The following is a 23,961-nucleotide window of genomic DNA, read 5'->3' on the forward strand; positions in this document are numbered from 1 at the left end:
GCCCATGGAGGACCCCATGCTGGGGCAGGCAGATGCCTGAAGGAGGCTGTGGCCCATGGAGGCTCCACTGGGGCAGCTGTTCTGGAGGGACTGCACCCTGTGGAAAAATGACACACGCTAGAGCAGTTCATGAAGGACTGTAGACTGTGGGAGGGATCTCACGCTGGAGCAGGGAAGGAATGTGAGGAGTTCTTCCACTGAGGAGAAAGAAGCAGCAGAAAATGACATGTGATGAACTGAACATAATCTCCATTCCCTATTTCCCCCTGTGCCACTCAGAAGGGAGAAGGAGGTAGAGATAATTGAAATCAAGTTAAGTCCGGGAAGAGGGAGGGGTGGGGGGGAAGTTGTTTTGTTCTTTTTCTCATTATCCTGCTTTGATTTTATTAATAATAATAAATAAATAGTTTTCCCCAAGCTGAGTCTGTTTTGCTTGTAATGGTAATTTTAAGGATATCTCTCTCTCCTTATCTCAAACTTCGAGCCTTTTTGTTATATTATATCTCTTTATTCCCTCGGAGGGTGAGGAGAGTGAGTGAGAGGCTGTGTGGCTTGGTCCCGAGCGGGGCTGAACTACGACAGATATTCATATGCTACTGCTTGATAAAAAACTTTACACTTCTATTGCCATTATTCCCATTTGTGGCTTGTGTTACCCACAGCGCTGACGTAAATCTTGGTGCTTGAAAGATCAGACTGGGATCAACCCAAACTTTCAAACACAGTGAATATCATCTGAGTACCTACTGTAACCCAAAGCAAATAGCTTCTGTTCAAATGAGTATCATGACAGCATCAGTTTGGGACTCAAGTCTTGAAAAGTCCAAAGTCACCTACTTAAACAATAAACATCAATAAGGCCACTCATTTTTAAGTTAAACATGTGCTTAAATTCTTTGCTGAATCAAGGTCAATATGCTCAAAACTTGGAAGGATCAAGTCTAAAGTTTGGCTTTACATTTGAAGGAATAGCTCCAAGAGTATTTTTCCAACCTCCCAACCTAATCCTAGGAATATCTGTTGTATCACAGATGGCATATCAAAAAGGTTTTATGACAACTACTTTGGAGTGACCTGCACTCTCTGTTTTGCTCTGGAGAAGTAATGTTCCACCATAGGCTTATGCCAAGAAGCCTCTCTACCATGCCATCACCCATCCAGCACCATCTAAGTTGATAAACAGTCTGAGTAGCAGGCTGATTACTTCAAAGCGTCTGGTGAAGGTGGCCTGTTTCAATGCTACATTCTCAAGCAGATGAACTGGAACAACTAAAAAGAAAGTTAAATTTAGCATTTTAGTAGATATATTAAAACTTGGAAACTTTCCTATCTGCTTCCTTCCATTTCAAAGCACAGTGAGTTAACTAGGCCTGACGCACTGGCAGTGGGCCATTTAAATGGCACAGACCAGCCTACCAAACAAAGGCCTTTTGTTTCCTACAGCTGTGAAACTTTGGTACACTGTAACTTTTCACATTTCTTAGGTTACCTTGGCACCAAACTGTGACTAAGTGCCTGCAAAAGATTTTTAACTCTTGCTTTGGAGAAATATAATATCCACAAGGAAGAATGATGGCTTTCAGTAAGTGCCCCGTGGTAGCAAGAACAATGCTGAAAATCAGCTGTGCTTCACATGTCCACAAAGCTTCTGGAGGACTTGTGGCTTGATAGAGAACTGCACTCTGCTTGACAGAGAACTGCATTCTGCTCTGCTGTGTTACAGGCAACATGACATTTGTCTTTTCTTCTCCCATTATACCTGTTCAGCTCTATCATCCAGTGTAACGGGAGGAAGGGGCTGTGACATATCTTTTCAAAATAATTAATTTTAAGGACCCCTTGTATTGGAAGAAACTTTAAATTCTCAAGCTGATTTCCTGTTCTGCGGGAAGAAATTGGTCTTTTGTCATTAATTCCACAAGGGCAGGAAGCAATTTCAAGCACATACACATGTGGTGTTAATAAGACACCTTAAAGTAAAACAGAGTATAATTTAACTAACATAACTATTTGGGGGAAATATCCTTCCTATTTTTTTGTGGCTGCAGAAGGTCCCAGGTGGATAAAACGGGAGTGAGTCTGTGTCACAAATATTAAATGGGTAGGAAACACTTGCAAGCGTTGGAACCATTGGTCTATGGTAAAGTTCTAGGAGCTCTCTCCATGCCTTACGCAGTAGGGAGTAATAATCAGGAAAGTTGTTTTTTTTTTTAATTTCCAGCAGTTGTAATAACAGGGCTTGAGAAGTTATTGCATGGCTACCTGCAGACAGACCTATGAGTCCTCTGCACTGGAGCCAAATATGAGGCAATTTCAATCTAGGAGCTAAACATGGATGCACTACACTAAACCAAAGATACACCTCGTGTGACATATACCCTATCAGCAGGGTTTTCTGTATGGTTTTTTTTCCTGAGGCATTCAGGGTCTTTTCAGGAGATATTTAAGACATCCCAGGGGAACAGCTGACTGTCAGTGAACCCCAAATGGATACTATATTCATTGTAGCATTACATCTGAGAGAAATAAAAATCGAACAAAGACCATGAAGAGCACATGGATGACTACAGTTATGTATCATTCAAAGAATCATTTGACAAGACATGAGAAGGTATAGGATTTAGCAGGCAGCAATATTATGGCCAAAATACTCCGAAGTTTCATGCTTAATGTGCAAGTTATTCCCCTCTAGACTGAATGCAGCTGAAGTAACAACTCCTGAGAACTTTTTCTTGTCCATACTCTATGCAAACGTTAAAACATCATCATAACACTGCATCTTTAAAATTTTTTTTTCATTTTTATTTGTTGATATTACCATAGCACCCAGACCATGTCATATATCAGGTTCCCAATATATTGACCCCCTAAGGTCACTATATTGAAAAGACTAACAGCACAATTAAATACATTTATGGAAAACCCAGGCCCAAAGAAGTTGCAGATCCTGCCTACAGTCGATCACAGAAGCTGTGGCTGCAGTTGTTGGAGAATTCCAGGATGAAATCTGGCATCACTGAAGTCAGTTGCAAAATTCTTACTATCTTCAGTGAAACCAGGACTGAAAACGTATGTTTTTGCTTCATAGTCCTTTGCTCAGACAACTCAAACCTAGCATTTCATAAGTTTTCTTATTTCTACTCCTTACTCTTTTGCACCAAACACATTTTACCTGTAACTTCTGTTTATGAACTGATACTTTTATAACATAATTTGGATACAACTGCGTGTAATTCTATTAATGTCTTTCCAAATGTTCACTAGTTAAAGTATTAAATCTTTCACAAGGATACATCCAAAATTTACACCGCAAGATTTTTTCACAGTAGGTCCTTTGAAATGTTATTTCAATGCTTCTTGTTCTTTATCTTGCATTTCTATTGGTACGTTTAATAAGACTCGGCTTTCAGATTTATTTTTCTTCTTTAAAATAAGGAGAATTAGTGAACATGGGATATAGGACACTCCACGTAACATTGCTGGCAGGCCAAGATAGAACCACCTGAAATAAAGGATAAGCTTCATTAAATATATACATTCATGAAAAAAAATAGCAAAACTACTCAGCATACATTTTTTTGCAACAATTGTCCAGCCACTCTAATACTTGTGCCCTGATCCTTTTGGATCTCACAGAAGATGAATAAACATAAGAACAAAGAATATCTTGGTGTCAGCGAAATGACTATTAACATCACCGAATTTCAGGCAACTAATTTAGCCATCAAAGTTAGCCACCTGGTACCCTTATGGCTTTCTCCACAGGTAAAAGGAAGAGCCCTGAAAAGGGTAGCTCAGACCACTCAGGTAAAACTTCTGGGTATTCATGAGCTAGCATTCTTCCTCCAAATCAACATCAACACAGTATTAAAAAGGAATCAGACTGAGGCCATCAGTTCAACAATTTTTTTTTTTTAATTTTCACAGTGCTTCTTGAAGAGCTACAAAAGCATGAAGCATAGTATCTTGGGCCAATTTCCAACTTGGGTGACTGTATCCTCTCTATAAATTTCTCCTCTGTTTTAATTCAAGTACCATTTCAACCATATTCTTTTCAAAGGTATTGCATTTTCAGCCATTAAACATTTCCCACAGGGCTAACTGCTTTTAATTTTTTAATCAGAATTCAATGTTTTAAGGTCTGTTCTCACGAAAGGCCATTAGTGAATGTAATTATGGCACCAGAACATTGTTCAAAGGGTGTTCTAATGTCTGTGTGCACTTGACAAATAAAGCCAATGCCAAAGAGAAGTGTTGTGTCAAATCTGTAACAAGGGAGCAGTTTGTCTACTAGGAAAAGATAAAGAGCCTAAAATTATATCTCTTGTGCATGTAATAATACAGTAAGAAGGACAAATTAAAATAAAGTAGAAAATATACCTGTATGTGACAATGTCATACATCCTACATGCTCCTTCTCCACCACAAGTCTTAGTACCCCACTTCAAGCAAGTGGTATCTATCAAAGCTCCAAAATAAATGGGAGATGGAATTCCAGCTAAAAAGAATATTAGCAACATTTCTGTGAATAGCATATTTCTTCTGATTAGCAGGTACACTGCAGAACCTAAGCTGTTTCTCACCTACTCCATCTGCCCTGTCCTCTTGCAGCATGAACCATGTTCTCTGTATTTCTTATGTTCTCTCTTCTTCCTTATCCACTTACCCTCAATCAAAGATTTTATTTCCTGTTACCTGTCTGTTTAACAATATATACATGCTACAGTATGGACTGTGATTCCTATTCAAACCTCAATATTTTCTCTCGTCAGTGAGAGTGAGTATTGTCTTCGATAAATATATATATAACAAGAGCAAAGGAATGTAAAATGGCTTTCAGATGAGCAGCACATGTAGTCAGCCTATTACCCAGCATAAGTAAATGCAAACTGAAAGCTGTTCTAATTTGCCATGCTGCCTAGATGTGCAGAAAAAAACCAAATCCTTCCGTGCACTCCACAGAACTCCTGTGCCATGCCTGTAGCCCTGATGTGATCCTTATCTAACCCTAGATCAGACCTAACTGTGCTTTGGAAGTGTGTTAGTTTTCTTACCAAGTACTCTTGACACTAGTCCATGGATACCCACTCCAAATGACTTTTCTTCAGGCTTTAGAGACCTATATGAAAATTACATTGCACACCGATTAGTAGAGGTGACATTACTATGAAAAGTTTACCTCTGGTTTTTTTTAGTCAAATCATTCATCACATTAGGCCCAAATAATTCTAATTAGAGCACTTGTTCAAAGAGTTCATTACCGTCATTAGGTGACGTTTACTGAAGTTCCTTAACTAGGACTGACAAACCACAAAAGGAAAAGCTATTGTCCTGGTATCATCCACTTGGACTGAGGCTAGCGCAAAGTGCAAGGTAGTTGTGCATTAATCAACACTGTATTGACACGATCAATAAACATATGGGTATCACACACCTCTCAATGTTTCGGTGCACTGACTCAGCAGTCCTACATTAATTTGGAATACAGCTGATAGCCAGAAGCAACAACAGGTTATAAAACTGACATGACACTAAACCTTAACACAGCACAGAAATTACATCAGATCTTTCTATTTGTCCTCCCTCTATACACAAACTAGCACACTTCTAATTCCTGTGGGATGCTTGACCTCAGATGAAAAGTCCAGTAGGTTTCTTAAGGACATTTTACTGTACCTTATTAAGACCATGTACCCAGGCATGGCTGCTAAGGAATAAATGAAGCTGCAGACTAATGTCAATATTAAAAAATAATGAAGCATCTTGTCACATGTTTCTTCTCCATCACACTGGCCCAGAATTGCAGAGACATTTTGAGATGAAAACCCTGAGGCTGCAACACAGGTACAGTTTTCAAATACCTGTCAAAAGAGTATTTTAATCACACAGACTCATCAAAACTCACACACCGAGTGTGAAACTCACACAGTTGGCACCTAGCTTGCTCTCTTCTGCACTTGAGGATGTCATACATGTGCAGCACTGCACTTCAGCCTCTCTGCCAGTCTGCCAGGAACAAGTCCAACCATCATCTGCATATGGCCTATGGGGCTAGAGAGTGGGAGGGAGCTATGGTCCTCTTATGCAGCTGGGGCTACGCTTCCTCAAAGAGGCCATGATCAAGAGAGCCCTCATATTTCCCAGCACAGCCTGGTTATGTGGTCCTTCCAGTGTCAATGGATCATAACCTAGTATGTGGTCTTTCATAAGCCAAAAAAATAAGAAACCAGAGATGTTCAGTTGAGGCTGGGATGCAATATTCTCACTCAAACATGTGCTTCTGCCGAAATCACTGAGACTGTTGCCAGAATAAGGGCTCTCAAATGTCAACCAAGGTGAACAAGGGCATCAGTGTCTGGTCCTTACTATCATCTAATACTTGTCTAAAACATTTGTAAAGTACAGAGGCTTTCTAAAATCTGCATGATTTGGGGTTTTAGTGAAGTCATTATTTTCTATTGTTTTCAATCTAATTAGGACTTAGAAATTTTTTTATGGAAAATGTATTATTCATTAAGATAATGAAAGTTCTGTAATATCTGGTTACTTATTTAAATATACAGAGTAAAAGAGATTATTAAGTCCCTGCTATAGAACTTCATTTTGGCTGAAATGTTCTTAAGCACTCAAGTTTCCAACTGGCAATACCTTGAAAACAATTTCTTGCTCCATTTTGAGCATTTCAGATTCCTTCAATAACTAGAAGAAAAGGCGTCTTCTTCATTATATTCTTTAATTTAAACTAAAACTAATTTTCATATTCAGTTTGGAATTTCTGTTGCCACTCAATTAATTTGCCCAACTCTATTTATCACCTTATATATCCCATTAAATGTACATATAGGGATATTTCCTATACTATATTGATATGGATATTTCTCACCTACTATATTTCATAATTACAGCACAATAAAATACATGCTTTACCACACTTTTTCCAGTTCCTCTTGACGCTTTACACCCAGCAAGACAAGGTGACACGTAAGTGACTCCATTGTTTCCGCAAACAGGGTCCCATATTTTAAGTGGGCAATCACAATCCCCGTTGCAGCCAGCAACTAGAGTATTTTCTGCATAGGAAACTTGTTTTATTCTGAAATACATTTAGAAGATGAATAAATATTTCAGTAATGAAACATATACAGTACCAATTTGCAATGCTTAAGGTTCTATTCTAGCTGAAGTGTTGATCCAGGACACAAACTTACATGCTCCTATCCTGGAGTCATGCCTTTCTATCTTTCTACAGAATGTATAGTATAGTATAGTATAGTATAGTATAGTATAGTATAGTATAGTATATATCAATTAGTAGATACCTTTGCATACCTCACAGCATTTTTCTCATCTATAACATGCATGTTCTTGATTGTCTAAGCATTACATACATATCTACATATGCATTTTACAGACGTACAACACTTCCCAATGATTAATGGCAGGCTTCAAATCAGGAAACTGCAGATGAAATATCCTCTGATAACTCAATAGCAATCAAATTCCAGTAAACCACAGTAAGATAAATAAAGGGTTTTGTCCCTCTGTAATTCTGAAATTGCATTCATGTATGCCTAATTTGATCAATAACTTTTTATTTTTACCTGCAGTTACATGACTTGAATGTATAATTATATTAGTAAAAGAATTAATATGGACATGCAACTGCATATCTTTTTAATACACTTTATTGTTTAAGACAGGAGTCCCTGGCTGATTCTTGACAAGAAAAATCATTTCGGTGTATTAATACTTAAGTCCTCTTGTGTCTTAAAGAACGTACCCTTCATAGGAAACTGTTAGGCCAGCAACTGGTGAAGGATCACAGACAGTCCAAAAGGCAGTAAAATAGATAAGGTATTCCAGTAAAGATATCCAAAATGCTATATTTGCAGCCTGATAGATATTTATCTTGAATTTCTTCATGAATAAGCCTCCAAAAAAATATCCAATGCATATAACTGGTAAGTTGTAAATACCTGTTTAAACAAGTGAAACTTCCTTGTTAAAATAAAGGACATCACCAAAGCTACTCATAAGGGAAGCCTGTGTTCAGCAAAGAGTCATATAGTAACTGTGACTGAATAACTTGACTACAGTCAGAAATGGGTCTCTACTAGTTCCCTTACACAGCCAAAACATCTCCCAAAGCCAACAGCAGCTGGGAACTGCTTGGGGAGCGAGGTAGAGGGTAGGATTGAAGTGACTCATTAGAAAATTGCAGTAAGAGTTGCAATCTAGTGCCAACACTCACATGCACCAAAAAAAACCCAAACAAACAAACAAAAAACCCATAAGGTTTCAATACAGCCTTCCTCGCTGAGGGAGAAACTCAACAGGAAAATAAGCTAGTGGAGCACATCTTGGTGCACACTGAGCATCACAGAAAGGAGGAACAGAATTTGAGTTTTGATATGTGATTCCTGAACATGCTCTGACACTTCTTTGCTGTTTGATATTTTAATGAAGCGAAGACTGACTGAAAGACATTTAGGAAGCAGTTTTACACAAGCATCATATGGCTTGGTTGGCTTTGCTCAAGGCAATGTCAGTTCTCTAACAGTACTTGACCTGAGTGGGCATGGAGATTGCAAGGAAAAGGGAAGACTATTAAACCTGAATTTAGATCTTCAATACAGAATTTAGATCTTTCAATACAGAAAACAGTCTATCTGACAAAAAAACCCAGCAGTGCAATGTCAACACAGCACAGGTAAGATATATATGACAGTTACATGCCTTTGGATGCACAGCTTCAGAACGCTGGTAACAGAGGGCAACAATAATATTCATAAGGTGTGGGACATTCTGTGTGGCAGAATGGCAGGTTTTAAAGAAAATGATACAGCTACTGTGAAAGATGAGCACTGAGTATAACTGCAGTTAAACAAGGGAACAGAATTTAATGCATGATAAAGTGGAACCATAGAAAGGCTCCTACAGTCTCAGGATATTTTTGTGCTACAACTACTTGCCATTACCATTTCCCAATGTATGACACCTTCTTCTCCTCACTCATAAAAACAGACAAGCTGATAAAGAAAAGACAAAAAAAAAAGCAGCTATTTGGTCAGTGTTTTCCTTCCATAGAGTTCTGCATATGAAAGAGGATCTGAGGCTTTCAGAAGGCCCAAGACCAATACCTGAGGAGTGGAGATGATGGAAAGTGTTGACGATCAGAGGCAATTTTAGCTGTGCATAGATTCAACCCACCTATGTCTTAAGAGTTCTAGCAAGGTCATTTTCATGAACACGAAATCTACTCTCTAAAGTATAGTTTTTAATCAAGATTGGGCCCACACTCTCCTGATGCAAATTAGCATATCCTCTTTGAAATCAGTGGTGCAAGTTTTAATCAGCTGAACTTTCTGGGCCAATTCAAGCAATGGGAAGTAGATTATTAAATTCTGCACAGAAAATCAGGAGATGCTTAGCAGAAAACACATGATTATTTAGAAATGCTTTGTGTGGAATCTCTCATTTGTAGAAGCATTTGACCTTAGTATGACTATGTATACGTCTACACATGAATATATATATATATATATATAAAAATAGAGAGAATTTGTGTAGAGACATCACTTCTTGGTAGAACAGAGCAAAACAAAATGCAAACTTACCCATTAAAAAGATGGCATCTGATGCAGATTTTCCAAACTGCTGTTCCAAATATTTGGGCAAAAAGGTTACCATGCCAATGAAAGCGTTGAACTGTAACACAGTTATGCATATAAATAACATATAAACTGGGTTGTGAAACAGAGCCTTGAGGAACGGGATGAAATCTGGAATGAAATAACGTAAAGAGTTAGTGTGATGGTTTATGAATTGAATTGTCCATTGCTCAATGTGGCTGAGGGGGCAAGAGGGGAACGGAAATTGTCCTTAACTAGATCATGTTAATTCTTGTCCTTTGCCAGTCACCACAGTCCAAAGATTACTTCCTTAGCCCTGTCTAACCCTTCTACACTAAGATAGCCGCATACACACACATATACACTAATGCATGCTGCTGCTTATAAAAAAAAAACCCACAGTAATAGTCTTACTGTAAAAGTTTCCTGAAACTTTTTAGCTGTGCAGTGATTGAACTTTGCAGCTACAGATTTGCAGCAGCAGCTACTCCTTCACTATTCCTACTCCTTTTTCTCTCATTCCATGCCCTCAGAGCATTCACCAAAACTCCTTTCCTGCATCTGACGTGCAAAGGGAGTAAAAGGGAGAAGGGGTGAAATCCATTAGATAGCTGTGACGACCTCCCCTCAGGGAGTTAATCATTGATTTTGGTTATTGCTACTGTCAGTGATGGGGCAGAAAAGGCCTGAAGAGGGAGGTGACCACAGTTATTCCCACCGTGCTCTCAAAGTCTAGATCCACCATTCTTCAGCCAAGTAACCATCTGAGAAACTAATTTACACAAGTCTTTTATCTGTGTAATGCCTATGAAGTCAGTATCTGACCATTAAAAAAAAAAAGATAAATTCTTCTTTGTCTAACCTTCTCTATTAATTAATGTGCTCAGCTATTGTCAAGAAACTATGCAGAAAAACAAGCATCTGTAAAACAATGACTGTGCTTCATTGAAATTGGGCACCACTTAGGACAGAGACATATCTTTCAGAGGTAGACAAGTATCTTACTAGAAGAGGATCTGTATGCAAAATGAGTCAAATATCTGAAACACTATAAATAGATTGTGCTATCCATATATGCCATGCAGTTTATAATCAGAGCTTTCTGAGGAAAAGATTAATTTTAACTATAGAGACTTCTATTTTCAACTTGAAATGCTTAGGAATATTAAAAATCTATCTGAGCACATCCTGGTCAACTGGCTCTAAGTGGCCCTGCCAGCTGACCTTCAGAGGTCCCTTCGAATCTCGATTCTGTGAAATTAAAAGATTCTTAATTGAGGATATTCAGAGACAGTGGACATTCACACCAACACAGGGAGGGAACAATGATGAAACCATAAGCTCTGAAGGGACTCTGGAGTATTAGCACCCACAGTCTGAACTGTGAACCTTTCCTCATCAGAGTAGTACTGTATCCATGGATTTATTTAAGGCTACATGACAGCAGGAAAAGATGCTGTGTTTATGAAAATGAAGTTGCAACATCAGCCAAGGCCTGAGTACTCACTCTGGGTATGATGAATTTGCAGGACTCAGCTTGAAACACCATGGAGAGGTAGCTGGCACTTGGCACTTAACTTTCTGAAAATTAAAATCCTGTCAAGGGGCCCTGGGCTTGGTATACAGAATCATGAAAGTATTCTGAAGATCATAGCCTTTGATGTATTTTATTCACTTACGTTTCCAACTAGCACAAAAAAATGGAAGGAAAAAAATAACTTCCTCCAGATATATAGATCTGAAAGATCACAGATGTGAAAGTTGCCAAAGGTAACATGAATAAATTTAAGTCAAACAGATCCTGGCTATTAAATGTTTATGAGACACTTAAGCACCTGTCAATTTCCTTTCATGGCTTTAAGTTGGACTCAAGAAATGCACAGAACTTGTGCTTGTTTTCTGCTTTTCTACACAGTGAATGCAGGCTACAAGCAACTAATATCTGCAACTTGTCCACAGCTCACGGAGATGTAACATTCTTAACCAGCTTTCAGTGTGTTAATCCTTTACCAGGAAGAAAAGCTCCAGATCTACGTACACCTGAAATGCAGGACAGGGAAAGGAGTTAATTCAGAGCCTGGATCTATGAAATTAGCTTTCTTCTTCTGTAAGAAGCCATTCTGAATCCTTGCGCAAATCCTTTGTACTACAGAGAGGTGAAAAATGGAGTACACATTTCATACCTTGGACTCCTCTTTACTTACAAAAATATACAGACATAGTTCACATCGTAAGGACTAAATTAAGAGGAAAACAAAATACAATATAACTTGCCTTTAGCAATTTCATACACGGTCTGTTTGTCTTCACTTTTATCATTTTCTTGCAATAGTACTACACTTCTTTTACTCGTCTCCTTAGATTGAGTGGTTTCTCCTTCCTTCACAAGTGACTTGGGCAAAAACCAAAAAGGTATCCCCGCGAAAAGATTCAGTGAGGCACAAATCAAAATGCCCAGCCACCATGCTCCAACCCAGCGGGCATCAGTAGCTGTTATAGTCATGTCCTCTATTTAAAAAAAAAAAAAAAAAAAAAAACAACCACACTTCAAACATCTTATATTAGTTCAGAAACATTCTTTGCTGTCACTGTGTGTTTTCCTAGTAATCTTTGACATGTGATGTATTAAAAGCATTTTAAAGATTCTTAAAATGAGGCTGATGAAAGAGAATAGTCTTCAGTCTTCTAATGTTGCTAAATTTCAGTGCTTTATATTAAATTAATTCTAGTCCTTGCCTATGCTAAGGTAGTTGATAGAATTGTTAATTAAATAATTTATATGCAGATTAATTTGTGTATTTGTGAATTCAGGCCTTTTATTAAACTGAATATTATACACAGATTTTCCATTCTAAAACAAATATCAGCAAACTCAGATAAAATGAAGACAACTTATATTAGCAAAGAAACATCTTTTAGTGCTGATAAATACACCATCATGCCTACTGATTTATATGTAAGATTGTATATACTCATCTATTACCTGCATCTACTGATCCCAGATCAACAAACTTTTCTGCACAGAATGATCCCAACAACAAACCAAGGAAGGGGCCAATTATTGTTGCTGTGTGTAGACATCCTAAAGTATGAAAAGGAAAAAACATACTAAATTAGAACCTGGACATAATTCCTTTCTTGGAATTGTTATATATGTTTAGGACAGCTCTACTGAATAGATGTTTGCACCTAAAAATGACCTCATTTCAACAAGTTCATGTCTAGTTAAATTACAAGTTCTACACTATTATTATTCTGATAAGGCACTAATGTCTGACTTCTCTCTTCCTTTATTGGACTGAAGGGAGTCATAATAACCCTCTCTTTTGCTTTTGTTTATGTGTATGTTTGTTTGGGGAAGAGGAGTTATCACAATAGGGTAGATTTACCCAGGTAGAAAGGCGAATTCTCTGCTTTGGCAAAATCCTCCAAATATGAAATGCCTAAAGGCATGATGGGAGTTTCGCCCATTCCTCGTACTATGTTTCCAACCATCACAAATATCCACAGCAAGGACCCAGGCTCTTTTTCACATTCTGTGAATAAAATAAGAAGTCAGAATTAATGTTTTAATTCTAACTAGTAATCAAATTCTAGAGACAAAACAAAAGAATTTAGTAACAGCTTCAACGTCAGTGGGTGGTTCTGTCCTATAAAACAGAGAAATAAGTAGTCACAATACCTGAAAGGCTCCAGAACCGGAAGAAGCTATTGCACTGGCTGGAGTACAGTTTAAATCCCTTCCTGTATCTTGTCCAACCACCTGCCAGTCCAACCACTGCATAACCTAGGCTTTTCCCTTTACTCATTTCCCTCACCAAAACTGCCATTTGTATGTCAGTGGAGAGGAGACAGTGCCTGAACATCAGTGATGAAGGGATGAAAAATCATGTCTGATCACCTTCTACAACAAAGTAATATTTTCTGTCAACATGAGGAGGGCAGAGGGTGTTTTCTACCTGGACTTCAGCAAAGCATTTGCCACTGTTTCCCACAGCCTCCTCCTAGACAAACTGGCAAGATGTAGATACTTCTGATGCGTACATTGAATGGCTGTGTAATTTAGAAGAAAATGCTTTGCCTATCTGTACCTTAACTTGTGCATGTATTAAATGAAGAAAAACAGTATCTGAAATCTTCAAATGAAAGATTAATACCAAGTGCTATTAAGTATACACTTTCCTCAATTTTTCCCTGTGAAGATGGGAAAATTAAAGCCTTAAGTGACATACAGTCTTGGAAAGCTTGGAAGAGACATCTATTACTAAATGGAGACACAGAAAATTACAGTACAACACTATAGTTTGATGTCACTGTGTATATACAATAGCACACATTGATCAAACATCATTGCAAAATATAACAATTAACTGTGAGATTCGTCTCACCTAACTTTTGCCATCCACCAATTATCTGGATTTCCAACAGTCAGTAAGCACATCCAGGAGGTAATCTGACCCACCCTAAAGTAAAGAGCATGAATGTCCTTACAGCAAGGGACACACTCTGCAAGAACTCTGTAGTCTCCCTTGACCAGCTATCAAGGGAGCCTAAAGAGATGGTTCAGACTAAATGCCTCCCTTTGAAGTAGCTAAAGACTCAGGAGATTAATCCCATGCTCACTGTGAGGATTTTGTGTGTGATCATTTAATAGTTGCCTCTGAGCCTTTTGACTTCATACTACTTACTTCATATATATATTGCTAGTGCACATACATGTTTTAGTCTACCAGATAAGTTTCACCCTAGTTTAAACTCTCTTTTCTCTAAAAGGAAGTGGGATCTACTTTTTTGCTCTATCTCTATTTCTCATTCTTTTATTTATTGTGTGGTACAGTGAAAAAGTATCTTGATGCCCTTTCCCATTGTCCAAATATGTTTCCCACCTCCTCACAGTATCATAGCATTTCAAGTCAAAAAGAGGAACATTTGTGAGAACAATCTGGTGTTATATTCCACCAAAGTGGACTGACAGGATGTTAACTGAGCTATTTGGATACTATGAAAACTGCATGAAAGAAAGCTACAGCTCTGGAGATCCAGACTAAAGAAGGCGGCTAGGAAATTTCCTGACCTCTAATTTTTATGCCTGCGAAAAGTACTGGTCAAAAGCAGGGCCCTGAAGTAATTGCTAATAAAAAATGAAGTCATATTTACTTAAACACTATAAAAAATGAGGAATAAGTATTAGCACACATACAAAGAGTCATACCTGTTGATGGTTCCTCTGTAGGTAGAGAGAACGAGCTTTGATTAACAAGGCACAGAGGCATAACTGAAAAATTCTCCTGTGGTGAAATACTGCTTTCAATATGATACCTGTTTGAATCAAAGAAGCATGTAGAGGTTAAGAAGAAATATATCAGAAGCACCTCATAGATCTGTACTTTGGTAATGAAGCTACCTATAAGAAGAGTGCGTAGCTGTAGGAAGAAGAAACCCACATCCAAAGGTAACTGAGTCTCAGTAAAAAATCAGGCTTGGAACAAAGGAACTGTAGCAGAGAACCAACACAGTGTTCTATCCAGACTGCTATCTAGCCTCTAACATAATCTTGTAACAGATTCTTCAGTAGAAGTTGATGAAATACCCTAATGAAATCCCTCATATCATCTTCTCTCCTACTCTTCATACATTCTAATCAAATGTGGACCCTAAGCAGAGGGTACCACCAAGGCTGTCAGAGCCAAATCACATTGGGCATAACACAATTAGAGGATCTTATTTTCTCAAAAGATATCTAACTGATCAAAATATAGGCAAGTCTAATTTGTTCAGCCAAATAAAAATAGTGAAAAAGCGTTTAAAGAGTCATTATGGTCTGTAAAGGCCTTGCCAACACAACAATCAGATATGATTCAGGCTCCAGACCAAAGATATCTTTAAAAATAATCTTGTATTGCCCATCCAAGTAGATAAGAGCTTATGTGACAGCATCACAGGCTGCTTTTTCTTCAGGGAGTCCACACAAGAGGTAGCACAAGGAGAAGGCAAGGCACCCAGCAGAGGGGTCACTCTCCTCAGGAAGAGATGACTGACTTTCGAAGCCATCTCAGAAACGAAACAAAACAAGCTGCTCTACAATTATCATACCATACCCATGCCTAGCAATGTCTCTTTCAATAAGTAATCCCATTTCAGTGGGAGAAGTTACGGATTGAGGCAGGTAAGGATCACAGAAGCTGCTGTGAGCTAAGCAAAATACTCACCTTCCAAACAGGAAATGAGGAAGTGATATCAAAAGACATCCAAATGACATAACTGTGCAGCCCAAAGCAATTATTCTGGGTCTGTGAAGCTTTGCTCCAAAGTAACTGACAAATGCTATCAGCAGCAAGTTGCCTGCAAAAAGAACATGGTTCATACTTACAAACCAAGGCATCCTTTAAAAGATACAAAGTGCAACAGAAATTTCAGTACACCTATTTGAGTACATCAGGGGCTGCAGAATAATGGCTGGTTTAGGAAGTTATTCCCCTAAGATACTCTATTTTGCAATGCATGGGAAAACACAGAAATATACATGCAAGGGTTTTTTGTACTGAAAATAGTACACACAAGATTACATATAGAGAAAAAAGGAATGATATAATAGTATTAATTTCAGTAATAGTTTGAGAGTAATTAAAAACCACAGATTTTTGTACCTAGTACCATTTAAAAATACAAATATGGTAAAAATCTTCATTCTCTTCTCCACTTTTACTTCAGAATCAGTTGATTTTCTCTACTCTTCATTTATTGCTATGCAACTAAGAAAAGAATCAAGCTTCATATTATGAATAAGGCCCCATAAAAATAACAATTTTAGTAATCGTACACCTACTAATTTTGTGGTCTTTTTGCCAAAAGAACAAAACCATGTTTCTGAGTGATAAGCATCCTGCTCTGAAAGATAACATCTTTTCTTATGTGTGATTGCTAGACAGACTGTATTGAACCAGTGGCTTGAATGACATTTCAAGATGTACACTTACACGGTCCTAATAAGCTACTTATGTCTGCCACATACACTGACTCTTAATCATTTCAAATATTAATTCACAATTTATTTTACATCCTCAGAGACAAGAATGCCACAACTTGTTACAGAAAACTGCATATAAGAGGATAATTTATTTAAAATAACAAGCCTTTTACATACCACTTCATTAATCTTGGCCATTTCATATTTCTTACAGTCTCCTTATCAAAAGCAAGACTATATTCTGAATATTTCTTCTCTATAATAACTTTGAGCTGCCCCATCAGACTGCTTTGCAAGCAGCAGCACAGTGTTGCAAACAGTTTCTTCTTCTTGTACATGCAGACATAGGAGACCAGAAAAAGGGGGAGAAGGAGCCTTATCTCCCCTCGCCACCAGTGTATATGAGCCTGTGCAGACCATTTCCTCAGCTGAGCCAGAGATAATAGAGACCCACCCTGTGACTTTAAGGGTATAAGACGTCCTCTGAGGATCTCTATTTAGATGAGTTTGAAGCTATTAAGCCTTTTGTTTGGCTTTTGTGACAATGACAAACATAAGCCTGTCACTGGGCAATAAAACTCACTGATAGATGAGGTAAGAGTCACTAAAAGTAGAATTGGAAACTTTCTTTACGGTCATACAGGTATGAAATCTTGAAGTACTATTGAGTTTGAGTAAGGAGACAATCCACTCCAAACAACTTTGAGGTCACTGATTGAAAGAATGCTAAAATACTAAATAGGACCTTAAATTCAAACAAAGTTTATAAAATCTTTTTGTTTTGTTCAGTAAGATTCAACACAAAGCTCATAAACTAGTTCTATTTTGTTAGTTGCTCTGTCATATCTTATTATACTGCAGAAATTAGCTGAACCAGCTTTTAATCCTAAACTGCCTCATCTAAGTCGTCCTGTTAGTTTCCAAGACACTAAGTACCAGCTGAAATGGTAGGATAGACTTGGTCATTATTGTCACTTAAAGTAATTGACAGGTTGCTATGGACATGAGAGTCACTAATACATGCTCAGCCAACATATTATATTTTCAAAGAATAAGAAATATTAAAATGAGTGATTACCAATTTCAAAGCTTCCATTAATGATTCCCACTAAAGAAGCCGGAATGTTAAATTGTTTCTCTATCTGTGTGTACATGCTGTTCATGTAAGCACCAGACATCGTTTTACCAACAAACGCAACTGATAGTGCCAGCAGAAATACCTAGGAAGGAAAGAGGAGAATGCATAAAGAATTCAAAATTCTATATTTAAGAATACTCTGTGGTTGTTTTCCAAAGATGTGCTTTCAGGTAAAACAAGTGAACAGTTCTGTTCCACTGTTACGTGTGTAAATCCCATCATCTATCCTTGTCACGGAGTGATGGCTTCACTAAACCACAAAAAAAAAACGGAAAGATTTTGTTCTTCACCTGCTCCCATTGACCACGACTGCCTTCAGAAACCTTAAGCCCCATTTCCCCAACCAAGACAGGCGCAGCACTGCCTCTCCCACCGTGTGACTGCTGCAATATTGCCATCTGCAGGGCTGCAAAACATCTGCCGCCAGACCAGGGTGCAAAGACCTTCGCACCCTTTCCTCATCTGAACGACAAATTTCTGGCAAGACTAAGATGGTTTCCTTTGAGCTAATTACTTGACCAAGTATCTGCTCTCCCATCTCAGTAGAAGTCACGAGCCCAGAAGAAGTAATTTCAAACAGAAGGAATAAATAGTGTGTCCTTTTTACAATAATCTAGTAGCACTGACAGTAAAAAAAAAATATTAATATATGCAGTAGTATTCAAATCCTTTTAACTTTAAGGTTCTTAATAAACAGTATTTATGAAATTAAATCTATAGTATTTTCAAATACGTTTGCTGCAATACATAAGTAATATATTTAGGCTTTGAATTACTATTAAAACAAGCTCTTTTACAACCTTTTATCACACCTCTTGACAACTCAAATAGTATAGGATATGTCAACAGCCAACTTTTACTGCCATGTCACAATTGGTGAGGCTCGGGTCACAGGTTTAAGAAGGAAGGGTAAACATGTTAGACTAAGGGGATTACACACATTCAGAGGTGAAGCTTCAAAGGAGCAATGAACTATACCTCAAACACACCACAGAGTGTAAAGTTCAGGGACATAAAGAGCAACATGTGATTGTTTACAAACTTACTCGACCTCAGTTAAGGATAAGGAAAGAAACAGAGCTTGTTCATTCATTTAGTCTAGAGTGTAACTTCTATCAAACCACTATAAGTGCAAGCAGCTACAGTTGTGCGTGCATTCAAAATGGCTAAAATATTTCTGTACCTTCAGCTTGGAAATGCAGCAGAATTTGTCCCCTGCATGTGGCTTCTCTGCTTCTTTCATGTTGGCTCTTTTAATTGATCCTGATGTATGTTTCTGAGTCTGTCCAATGATCCCATCACAGTGTTGAAAATGCAAAAGAGAAAAAGAAATATTTTTATCCCACGTTTGAAAAAAAAAAAAAAACAGTTTCTTTCTAAGATATTTGAGCGTCTGCCTTAAATAATTGCAAACTGGATTCCAAAAAAAGCTACAAGCCTATGCACTTTATTCTAATCAAGACAATTTGACATGTTGAAGGTCAACGATGTAACAGCTAGCTGCTTCTCATCAGATAATGAATGCTATCAGCAGCACACAACCAATAATCAAAGAACAGAGAAAAGAGACATTCTGAGGGCAAGTTAATTTGTCTGTAATACAGCTTTTCAGTCCTCTTCACAAGTATTTGGTACTGACCACTGACCACTGTGGTAGACAGGACATTTGACTGACATGTATGTGTCTCCATGGTCTTTATTTACTCTACCTGTCCTTGCTAGCCATAAAAAGGACATTTAGTTCTGCTCTGCATGTTCTGTTGAGCCCTCCCCTCCTCCACTGACACTAGTGTAAATTTGTTAACTTTAATATAAAATGTATTGGGACTAATCTCTTGGCATTAAAATTAGAAAGAGAAAAAATAAAACCAAAACCACCAGACAAACTTAAGTTCTGAACAGAAACGTATTAGACTTCATTCCGCTTCCCCCGCCCCCCAAGATTTGCAAAAGCATCCTTCTTTATTTGTCTGCTTACTTTTTAGACCTCTCCATCTTGATGATTAGAACTTCTGGTAGCACTAAGCCACCCACTTTCTTACACATCTTATGTATCTCCCAAAAATGTGTTCAAAGAAGGAGCAATATATTCCAGGGACCTGGAATATACTTACCTGTAAAAGCCCCTACACATCTGAGGGTTAGCACAATGGGTTAAACAGGAAGAACACTAGTTCAAAGAAGATTTATCTCTAAGGACTGCCACAAGCAGTCATTAGCTTCATTAAATCAAGTTATTCAATATAGTTTCCTGCTGCCTGATGGGATAAGCTGAAGAAAACCACAGCAAGTCAGAGCCCTACCTTACAGTCGGGATGAATACAGATTAATTTCCACTTTTTCTTCTCAGATACACTTTCCAAGTGCAATCTTGCAGCACTTGCTTTTCTCTGTTTTCCACTTCATGAAGCCACAGCTGGGAAGCAAGCTGTCCTTGACAAGCACACCAATAGGACTGAATTGCCTTTCACATTCTTCAGCACAACACCGCTCCAGTCAATCTTTTCAAACACTAATTTCTACAACAATGTTAATCCTCTCAAATGTGTTTCTTAACTAACTTGATTCCTAGCAAATTCATGGGCATTAACTCCTTCTACAGTTACCTCCTCATTTTCAGTCTCTAAAAGCGTGGCGTATTATTATAGCATTCCTGGGAATACTTACTTTACAATTAAGTTTAGGTGGTCAGCAACTCAGACAACTAACTACGATATATAAACAGTTTGTGTTTCTCCTTTGCTTAAAGATGCTTACACAAACTGTGTTCAATCACAGGACTAAACTGTGCTTGTACAGCTTTGCACTTTCTTGGCAATTTGACATAAAAGTTTATATCCCAGGGAATCATTTATGCCTTATCTTAATATTGATTTATACAGACTGTAGCCCACCTGTGATGCCAAAAGGCGAGCAATAGAACAAAGACTGCAGTCTTCTAGGTCTGTCCTCTTCTGCTTCTAGGAGTTAGCAATGGGATTGCTAATTGAGCCAGCAATGCACCCTTGCGGCCCAGAAGGCCAACCACATCCTGGGCTGCATCAAGAGAAGCGTGGCCAGCAGGTCGAGGGAGGTGATTCTGCCCCTCTACTCTACCCTGGTGAGACCCCACCTGGAGTACTGTGTCCAGTTCTGGAGCCCCCAACACAAAAAGGACATGGACCAGTTGGAGAAGGTCCAGAGGAGGGCCACAAAGATGATAAAAGGGCTGGAGCACCTCTCTTATGAGGACATGCTGAGAGAGTTGGGGCTGTTCAGCCTGCAGAAGAGAAGGCTCTGGGGAGACCTGATAGCGGTCTTCCAGTACCTCAAGGGGGCCTATAAGAAAGATGGGGAGAGGCTGTTTAGTAGGGCCTGTTGCAATAGGACAAGGAGTAATGGTTTTAAAATAGTGGGGAGTAGATTTAGGTTGGATATTAGGAAAAAATTTTTTACAATGCCAGTTATAGAACACTGGAACAGGTTGCCCAGAAAGGTGGTGGAAGCCCCATCCCTGGAAATGTTCAAGGCCAGGCTGGATGAGGCTCTGAGCAACCTGATCTAGTCGGGGATGTCCCTGCTTCTTGCAGGGGGGTTGGACTAGATGACCTTTGAAGGTCCCTTCCAACCCTAACCATTGTATGATTCTATGATTCTGTCTCTTACTATACCAGTCCCTGCATTTCACTGACATACACAGGGAATATCATCTGGATAATTACAGGTTTTCTCTTGTGGTGCTAAAAGAAACCAGCCAGTAACCTCTGCCCAAGTTTCTCTTGGGGCATCAGAAACATCACACTGCCCCTCATAGAATTACAGACGACAAAAAGGCAATGTTTGCCTTTATTTATTATTACCTTCCATCAAAGCATAACTATGCATTTCATTTCATTTTTTACTGGGAAGATTATTAAGATTATTAATTGAATAACAAAATAGAATTATTATTTCCAGCTATATTCCTGAGGCTGCCTTCCCCACCTTTAAAATATTTTTGTGGTCACACTTGGTGAAATGGTACTGAAGCTAACACCAGGCTAACAGCCTAGATTATCAGAGATGTAAGTGCATAACTCGCTCAGTTCAGGTGTGTTTACACCACACTTTAAATCCAGGTTAGAACTCAGACTACCATTTCTGTGCCTAAAGATGAACCAACAGTGTTCCCACTCCCTTCTCCCATCTCCCTGCTCTCCGCTGTACATTCCTGTTGCTTACTTTGCTTCCACTCTTGGCCTCTCCCAGCTCTTCAACACATTAAAGGGGCAGAAATTTCATGCAGGAAAAAGATTGCTTTCCAGGTATTGAGCTGATTTGGCTCGCAGAATGGTTCAACAAGTGTCACACTCACATAAGCAAAAGAGCAGGGAAGTGGGGTCAAGAACATGAGAAGAGAGGAGAAAGTGGGGGTGAAAGCAGGAAAGGACAGAGAGTGAAGCCTACTCATCTGAGCACCAGTGATGTGTTATGTCAGCTCAAATATTTGTGGAACTACAGTCGCAAGCCCTAACCTAAGCTGCCCAGGCCAGCCCTGAACACAGGATCAGCACAGCTGTAAGGATATGATCTCCTTCAGTGAACATCAATCAGTACCTCTTTCAGCAACAGCAAGAGGAGAGGCAGCCTGTGCAACTAGGGTTTTCACATTGTGACTAAGTTTTGTAACAAGCCACTTGAGGAATTTGTGGAGGCCGGGTGAGACTCTATATTTGTGCAAAAGTTTGCCCATGGGTTCTGACCTACCAGCTATCACGTAAACGCCTACACTCAAATCCTACTCATAAGCCTGCAATGTCCACTGAAATTTCGGGGAAGAGGTCAATAAAAACCCTCCTTACAGGATCTTATTCCTTCCACTTCTGCACTGAGTCAGAAACATATTTATAACAGGCTAAGAAGTTAGTTAGCAGTAACACCACAACTGCCTCTTCCAGCCATCTCCACTACTGGACTAAATCTCCACAGGCAACCAGAAAGACAGACGCGTAATCAGAAGACTTGTCTTTGGAAGATACCCACTTCACATAGTGCATAAAGAATTAAACTGCACAGTTAGGGACTGTGTAGTACAGGCTACAGCTACAAAGCAGATGCATGAAGTACAGCATCTGATGTAATTTGGGCTGAATGAGGTTGACTTAAAGCAGATACATCCTGCGTGGACCAAAGCAGGTTTGTTCAGTGTAGCTGACACCAGCTGGCAGGCTAACATTGAGAGACACGGGTTTGGACCCATTTCTCCTCCACAAACCCATAAATACATTTTATACTTTTAAACCACATTTCAGCTTAGCTAACCATAAAAAGGAGAACAAAAGCACACAAATATTTGCATTTAAATGTCTACGAAGCAGTATTCTGCAAGTTGCCTTCCATGAGTCCCAAGAGGACACCCTATTTTCAATATAAAATGTGCTTTTCTTTTGGCTCAGCTTAGTCATATGGATAAACTGATAAATCCTTGTTTTGCTTGTAAACAAGATTAAATATCACATGAGGTAACCAAGCAGAGGGCAATTATAGTGTCAGAATTTTTAACTAATTTATTTTTACATTTGCAAAAAGCATTTTAAATCCTGTTTTACTAGGCACAGTTCAAACTGGTACTCAAATGCAATTACACTAATGTTAGACTGAGACAAAGGAAAATATTCTCATGGCAAAACAATTAGGTACTTACGGTTTTGAAAAGGTTTCAGAAGAAATGACTGGTATTGTACGCTTAAACTTTAACTTTTATTCTAAATTGTTGAAAATTAACCCAAGTATACGTACTGTAGAATTTGTGTTTTTGCCAAATGATTTCAGCTGTGCATTTTAGAGTAGTCAGATGAGAAAGACGCGAACTGAGTTCTTTCTTAGATAAAAATTAAGCCCATCCTTTCCCTTCCCCCCAAATAAGGCCAAGAGCTACAGCTGTGTCAGATCCCTGAGGACAAAGTGCTGAAACTCCTGCCTCCTGAAGACATCCAGAGAGTGCCCACAAGCAAGAAAGGAATTTTAAGAGTGCGCATAACTGTGCAGGTTTACAGGTTAGGCAGTGTCCTAACAAAGGGTGACACATAGTCAGGGACACCTTCAACCAGATCAGGTTCCCAGAGCCCCATAATGATGATGGTTCACCATGCAAAAGTGAAAGATAAAAAGGCCACCCATAGTCACACAGCCGCTGTGGCTGTCCTCAGGCTAGCTGCTTCTAGTTACTGATTACTGGACATTACAAAATCAGAGAGTAGTTTGAT

The 23,961-nt window shown here is 38.7% G+C and overlaps 1 protein-coding gene across 3 annotated transcripts in view; it reads right to left on the bottom strand.

Moving 5' to 3' along the window:
• Nucleotides 1-22,038, bottom strand: part of LOC104474149 (solute carrier organic anion transporter family member 1A2) — a 174,455-nt gene extending 152,417 nt beyond the window's left edge. The window contains exons 1-15 of one of the 3 annotated variants that reach the window (XR_015259738.1): nucleotides 20,041-20,128; nucleotides 18,921-19,019; nucleotides 17,678-17,819; nucleotides 15,842-15,974; nucleotides 14,845-14,951; nucleotides 13,022-13,168; nucleotides 12,616-12,714; nucleotides 11,907-12,140; nucleotides 9,618-9,782; nucleotides 7,781-7,976; nucleotides 6,928-7,093; nucleotides 5,677-5,861; nucleotides 5,055-5,119; nucleotides 4,381-4,498; nucleotides 2,566-3,502 (exon numbers count right to left, since the gene is read on the bottom strand). Coding sequence is in view for 2 of the 3 variants with exons in the window: in XM_086756567.1 (XP_086612693.1) it covers nucleotides 3,343-3,502; nucleotides 4,381-4,498; nucleotides 5,055-5,119; nucleotides 5,677-5,861; nucleotides 6,928-7,093; nucleotides 7,781-7,976; nucleotides 9,618-9,782; nucleotides 11,907-12,140; nucleotides 12,616-12,714; nucleotides 13,022-13,168; nucleotides 14,845-14,951; nucleotides 15,842-15,974; nucleotides 17,678-17,819; nucleotides 18,921-18,980 (1,977 nt within the window). In the remaining variant the exon portion in view is untranslated. Of the gene's footprint in view, nucleotides 1-2,557; nucleotides 3,503-4,380; nucleotides 4,499-5,054; nucleotides 5,120-5,676; nucleotides 5,862-6,927; nucleotides 7,094-7,780; nucleotides 7,977-9,617; nucleotides 9,783-11,906; nucleotides 12,141-12,615; nucleotides 12,715-13,021; nucleotides 13,169-14,844; nucleotides 14,952-15,841; nucleotides 15,975-17,677; nucleotides 17,820-18,920; nucleotides 19,020-20,040; nucleotides 20,129-21,937 lie in introns of those variants that run through there. The other 2 variants (XM_086756567.1, XM_010118445.2) reach the window with 2 other exon arrangements.
• Nucleotides 22,039-23,961: the final 1,923 nt, after the last annotated feature.

This window comes from Chlamydotis macqueenii, chromosome 1, assembly GCF_036417535.1.
Source record: "Chlamydotis macqueenii isolate bChlMac1 chromosome 1, bChlMac1.mat, whole genome shotgun sequence".
NCBI classification, from domain to species: Eukaryota; Metazoa; Chordata; class Aves; order Otidiformes; family Otididae; genus Chlamydotis; species Chlamydotis macqueenii.